The sequence below is a fragment of the Bos indicus genome, chromosome 9 (genome assembly GCF_029378745.1).
Source record: "Bos indicus isolate NIAB-ARS_2022 breed Sahiwal x Tharparkar chromosome 9, NIAB-ARS_B.indTharparkar_mat_pri_1.0, whole genome shotgun sequence".
NCBI lineage: Eukaryota > Metazoa > Chordata > Mammalia > Artiodactyla > Bovidae > Bos > Bos indicus.
Genome location: NC_091768.1, coordinates 66,842,286 through 66,848,285, shown reverse-complemented (window position 1 = coordinate 66,848,285; position 6,000 = coordinate 66,842,286). Strand labels below are relative to the sequence as shown.

General features: G+C 47.5%; 1 protein-coding gene and 1 long non-coding RNA gene across 7 annotated transcripts in view; both read left to right on the top strand.

Annotated features, from left to right (window-relative positions):
• Window positions 1-1,148: 1,148 nt before the first annotated feature.
• PTPRK (protein tyrosine phosphatase receptor type K) overlaps window positions 1,149-6,000 on the top strand; it is a 612,566-nt gene continuing 607,714 nt past the window's right edge. For 3 of the 6 annotated variants that reach the window (XM_070795548.1, XM_070795550.1, XM_070795547.1), the window contains exon 1: window positions 1,154-1,463. In XM_070795548.1, the coding sequence (XP_070651649.1) occupies window positions 1,367-1,463 (97 nt within the window). In that variant the 5' untranslated portion in view covers window positions 1,154-1,366. Of the gene's footprint in view, window positions 1,464-6,000 lie in introns of all 6 variants that reach the window. The other 3 variants (XM_019967412.2, XM_019967411.2, XM_070795549.1) reach the window with 2 other exon arrangements.
• LOC139184809 (uncharacterized) lies at window positions 1,471-2,829 on the top strand. The gene is made up of 2 exons (XR_011568328.1): window positions 1,471-1,975; window positions 2,529-2,829. It is a non-coding gene; the product is annotated as an uncharacterized lncRNA (long non-coding RNA).

Sequence of the window (6,000 nt, the reverse complement as noted above, 5' to 3'; positions counted from 1 at the left end):
TAACTGACAGATGTCAATCAACAGATTCCATTGTTCTAGGAATGGTATATATGACATCAAAATTCTGAATAAAAATTGTTTCTTCAATTGTGACCAGATCTATTTTATTTGCTATTTTACAAAAATGAATACAGTATACTCTATACAGTCTTTTCATAGAAGTAAGTAAGTGTGGCATATGGTGAAACCACTTCAAGCTGCTGAAGAAGCAGCAAACTGTAAAATACTTTACTGTCATAATATAGCATTATTTTTCTGCGTACAAAATCTTTCGTTGCTGTTTTCATTGTCCCCATTAAGTTCTTTCGCGAAATAATTAACGTCTTAAATAGTTCTTAGATATTAAAAACAAAACAGAAACCATTTCCCACTCCAGCAGACCCTGTGAAAGGCAAGGATAATAAGCCTTGCAGTTCTTAGGTTCTTCCAGAGGGAAGAAGTGGAAAGAGGCCGAAGGTTTCAGAAGTACAAGCAAAGTCAGTGAAGCAGAGAGTAAATTATTCGGCAAATGATAAACCAGAAAAAAAGACATGCCAGCTGTTCACACTGGAAAGTTACTGAACGTTTATTTTGGTTCAAGTTTTATTTTTATATGAGGAAGGAACAATAAGTTTTCTACGGGGGTGGGGTGTCTTATTCCTTATGACATCAATAGGGAACAGGGTTTGCGATGCAGGTGGGTGTTTCCTCTGGGCGCTTTCCTCTACGAGTGTAGACTCGTCCTTCTTGCCGGCCACCGCTCCGCTGGGACCTCTGTCTTGGGGACAGAACCCCGAGACCCCTCTGCGTGGGCGACGGGGTGTCTCTGCGATCGCCCCCTGGGGCTCGGCCACGCTGCTTTCCCAACTCCCGCTTTTCAAACTGCAATTTCTGTAACAGGGCAGCCAACGGCGCGGGTCCCCTTTCCCGCCAGCTACCCGCGAGCGGCGGCGGGCGGCCGGGCTCGGGCGGCGAACAAAGGCGGCGCGGAGCGCGGGCGCGCGGCCGGGGTTGGCGCGTGTCTCTCCGGCAGGAGGCGGCGGCGGCGCCGCGCCCGAGCCTGCATTCCTCAGAAGCGCCCGGAGCCCGCGGGGCGACGTCACCCCCGGCTCCGCCCCCGTCCCTCCCCGAGCAAAGTAACTCTTGACTAACAGGAGCAGCCTCTGCCGAGCATGGAGAGCAGCCGCCGCGACCGGCCGGCGACACGGGCGACGCTGGCGCCCCAGAGGTAGTTTGGCTCCCGCCGAGCAGGAAAAAGTGCGGGCGCGCGGCTATCCACTCCCGGCGCTTACCCCGCCAGGCCCGGCTGGCCCCTCAGCGGTGGGTTTCGCTGCGAGCCTCCCGGCAGCTCTTTGCAAAGCGGCTTGAAACTTCTCCCAAAGTCGACATGGATACGGCGGCGGCGGCGCTGCCCGCTTTTGTGGCGCTCTTGCTTCTCTCCCCCTGGCCGCTCCTGGGGTCGGCCCAAGGCCAGTTCTCCGCAGGTGAGTGGCCGAGGGGGCGTCCGGAGCCCCGATGAGTGCCCCCAACCTGAGGCTTGCCCGGGGAGGGATCGGATTCCTCTCCAGGACCGGTGGGCAGAGGTTTGGGGGGCGGGGGGAACGGGCAGACGGAGAGAGGTCCCCCGACTTTGTGCCAGGTGGGACGCGGGGCGCCCGACTGGGCGCCGTGGCGCAGGTAACTTTCCTCGTTGCGCCCCATTGTTCCCGGCGGAGGCTCGCCCCGGGCGCAGGCGGGCCGGGCGGTGCGGGAGTGCGGGCGGCAGTGCTTTTCTTGGGAAACGCGGAGCCTCGGCGTGTCGCGCTGACTGCACCGCGCCGGGGAAGAGAGAAAGAAAAAGTAGTAAACGACTCTGGGGACGGCTACTCTGTTGCTCGTGGTGCGGGCTTGTAGCTCTCCGCCGTTAGAACATTAAAAAAAAAATTTTTTTCCCCTCGGGAAGCCATTGTCAGAAAGGTGGAGACTCGAAGGGACCGACCTCGGCGTGCTTTGCCAGGTGCTTTTTGTCCTGGGAATAACCTCCCCTGACTATTGTCTAACTACTTCCCCGTCCCTCCCCCAGTCCTTTTCTCGTTCTCTAGCGCGGGGCTGCTCGTTGGGCTCGCCCCGTGGGTTAGGGCACCGCGCGCAGCAGGTTCCGTGTGTGTGTTGGCAGAGCCTGTAGGATGTTTTGAAACATGATTCTGAGGAGCCACACCGAGCGGTTCTGGGCAGCGAGGTTTGGGCGCCGGGTCGGGGAAGCCTGACCCGCGCGGGGTGGGAGCCCGTTCCTCCCGCAGAGCCACCGCGAAGCTGGCGTAGCTCCTCCCGGAGCCGGCCTGCCTGCTGGGGGCTGTGAACGACTGCCGCCCGCCGCCAAGAGAACCCCAAAGGAGGCGTGCAGTGAGGTCTCGCCAGTTAGCCCTTTTGGGTTCTAGTGGGTTCTGGTAAAACCACTTCGACAAGTCCGTGAAACCCCATTTCGCCCAGTCTCGTCCTCCGTTCCCTGCCAGTTTTGTCATCCTTCCTGTCGGTGGTTTCTTTCGTTCTCTCCTCTGGGGGCTCTGAAGTTTCACCAGGTGGACGCTGAGGAGCAGGCTCCCGGGCGATCGTCTGCCTCCCGCCGGTCTAGACAACTTTTCTGGCCTGTCCACCCTGCTCAGCTTGGCTGGCGAGCGCGTCTGCTGCCTTGGTTCTCAGTGCAGATGGAGACGCAGAGGTGGCCGAGGGAAGCTGCAGAAGACGCGGGAAGCGGCAGCCGCGCTCCTGGCTGAGGCCATGGGACGCGGAGAACGGACGAACTTTGCACTGTCGGTTTCTCTCCTTGTTGTGGCTGCCTGGTTTCCTGGAAATAAACTCAGATTGTTGGTTTCCGGAGTAATGTTTATTTCTCTTGCGTCCTCTTTCGGCCTTCCCGCCCCCTTTTAGAACTCTATAAAAGGAGTTGGACAACAGATTCAGATGGCAGCATGTGATGTGTACTCAGGCAGATTATGAAATGCAGGGAGTACAGGGAAAGTTATGTATACAGGTGATGTTTGCAGAGGACTACAGCTCTGTGCAATGAGTGAACCGATAGCTTAATTTTAATTCTTTCTGGAGTAAGCATTCGTGCAAGCGTCTCTGACAGGTAGTGCTGGTTAGTATTGGAAGCGTGCTTGATGTAAGACGTTGTATGTAGGCAAGTTGGAAGTGGGTATTGATTTCTGCACAGTGTTTGTCAGTGCACGCAGAGCTTACCCTTGAAAAGGCATGTAGTTTGTTAATTGAAAGTTGGAATTCTACCAGTTGCATGATGAAACTTACATGTATTCCAAATTTGCAACTATTAATGTTTGAATAGCTGATGGATATGTTTTTATCAGTGAAGAAACTTTCCCCTTTTCTCCTTTCATATGTTATTTACTCTTTACTGACCAAATAAATATTAGATTTCCTCCAGCAGAATGTATAGATGAGCTTTTCTGATCCTTGGAGTTCAGGTATCTCTAATGAACAGTTGTGTTCTTAGACGTCCAGTTTTAAGTAATTTAAATAAGCCCGGCTTTTCTTTATTGACAAAGCAAAACACTTGACTTTATATTTAAGTAAAAGAATGTGCAAGCCTAGTAAATGCAATTCTGGCAGGACTATATCTCAAAATTTTACTATTCAGGATTTGTCTATATGCCCAGAAAAGAATGCCTTTTATTCCCAGAGTTCAGATTGTGGATCTGCCTTTCTCCATAAATTAAAAATTTGTTTTTTTAAAAAATTTCTATTTTCTGCCTCTCCTAAGTCATTTGTTATTCCACTGTCATCAGATTTTATGGCAATCAGATTTGTTGCAAAAACATAGAGTCAGAGATTGCAAGTGTATTCTTTGTTGCATTTTTTTCTTACTTTCTACTTTAAATGATGAACTTTTATTTCATTCCAGAAATTTAAATAAAAATGCTTTGAAAGTGTAAAACAAATACATGTTCAGAATTGTAAACTCTCCTGTTAAATATATTTTAAAAATCACACTATTTAGGCCAGTTTTCACTTTTAGATATTATCATGTGGTTCCTAATGTAGTGATAAGCTTCAAAAGCAAAATTTGAAAGACTACAGACCCTTAGATCTTTGATATATCATGTGCTCAATCTGGTCTGCTTTGTTTAGGCCACAGTTTTAGGAATGTTTTCATCATTTGTGACTTTTCCCTTAGCTGTTGGAGTTAAGGTGTAGAAATGCTACGTGGTGACCCTCTTGAAAATCTAAACTTCTAGAGCTTCCTGTAAATCTCAACTTGTGTTCTTTCAATTTGATCACTCACTTAAAACAGCACCTAAAAATGTGTCATATCTGTGTTATATCTGGGGAAATTGAGGCATGGAAGCACAAAAATGTACTGAAGTTTATTCATTGGGTGTATAGGTGTTATCTCTTGATATCACAATGTAAGAACGTTTTCTGTATTAGGACTCAGATGGCTGACAAAACCAGTCACAGATGAGGTAACTGGAGACTCAGCTTTCTCATCTGCAAAATGGGGATAATGATACCTGTTCTGACCTTTCCACATGGTTTTTACGAGGATGGGGTGAAATAATTTATGTGAGCTGGCCCTGTACATTGTCAAGCTTCATGTAGCTATCTGGGATGTAATCATCATATATTAAGGTAGCTAACTGCCTTGACTTCAATCTTTTCTTGCTCCCACATTCTCCCCCGTAAGTTCAGGATGGTGTGTGTGTGTGTGTGTGTGTGTGTGTGTGTATTTGTGTGTTTCACTCGGCCAGTCATTCATTTTAATTGTTGTTGAACATAAACATCCCAGATTGGCCAGACCATAATTTTATCAGCACAGTGAGAGAAATTATCTTTTATTTATTTATTTTGAACTTACCTCCTGTAAATCCTTACTTGAGTTGAACCTGTAGAAGAGTCACTATTAACATTCGTAGTATTCCAACTATAGAAGAAATTTATTTTTAGTCAGTTTCTTTAACTGTCTGTTTACCTATTGGCTATTCAGCCTGTTCATCTCAGTGGGAGAAAAATGCAGCTTTTTAGATGCAGTCTTATCTGTGACCTAGAGAGGGACTGTTGTCTCTCTAGTGTGATGTGAGCCTGGAAATGCAACTCCAGAGCCTGCCTTGGATATAGTTCCTGGCATGTCACACTGTAAGTGTTTACTCACTTGATCCCTTAGAACCTTGCAACTCATCTAAGCAGAGCCACTTTCTCAGTGTCTCATTCCTTACTGTTCCATATGTGAGTTAAATTTCTCTTATACTTAATATCTGTACTGGCAAGATCCATTAGAGACAGCTTTTTAAAGGGTTGCCTGTCAGTTTTCTGGTTTTGATTGGCCAGAATCTCGATCCCTCAATTATTAAAACTGCAAGTTCTAAACTATTATTAATATGTAACCATACATTTCTGGGACTGGTTTTTCTTTCACTAGTCTCCATATATCTGATTCTGTTGATTTTGCCTAGATTGCAAGATGTTGTTTTGTGTCTGGCCAATCCAGACGGGAAGAGGCAGGTCTGGCTGCTGTTTGGGCTTTGGCATATGTGCTCCTGACAGCTCTTCTCTTTATATTCATAAATATGAATTTGAAAAATAAATCAACCCCTCTGCCACTCTACCCCCTCCCACGCTTCTTCCCCCTCCCCTCTAGCAACAACAAAGCCCACATGCACATCTACAAAATCACAGCCTTTTTGTTTTCACCACATATCTTTTGGTGCTGATCGTGTTCTTAAAAACTGGAACTATGACTCAACCATTACCCGGAGCAAACACCAGTCCTCCTACCTGATCTTATATTTCAGGCAGTCATGGTTTACTACATGTTTTTATGGCCTTTAACAAACATTTGATTTATGTGGTATGGCCCTATATAGAGAAACTAGGTTGTTTCCTTCTAATGCTTCTGAAGTGCTGTGTTCTAGGTCTGCTCAAGGTGGTGATACAGACAGTGTAAGTCATGCTAAATATGGATCTGCTTCTCTGAGGCATGGAAAATGCTGTCCTTCTCTGCCTGCGCGCTTCTTATTTCCCTTCCTT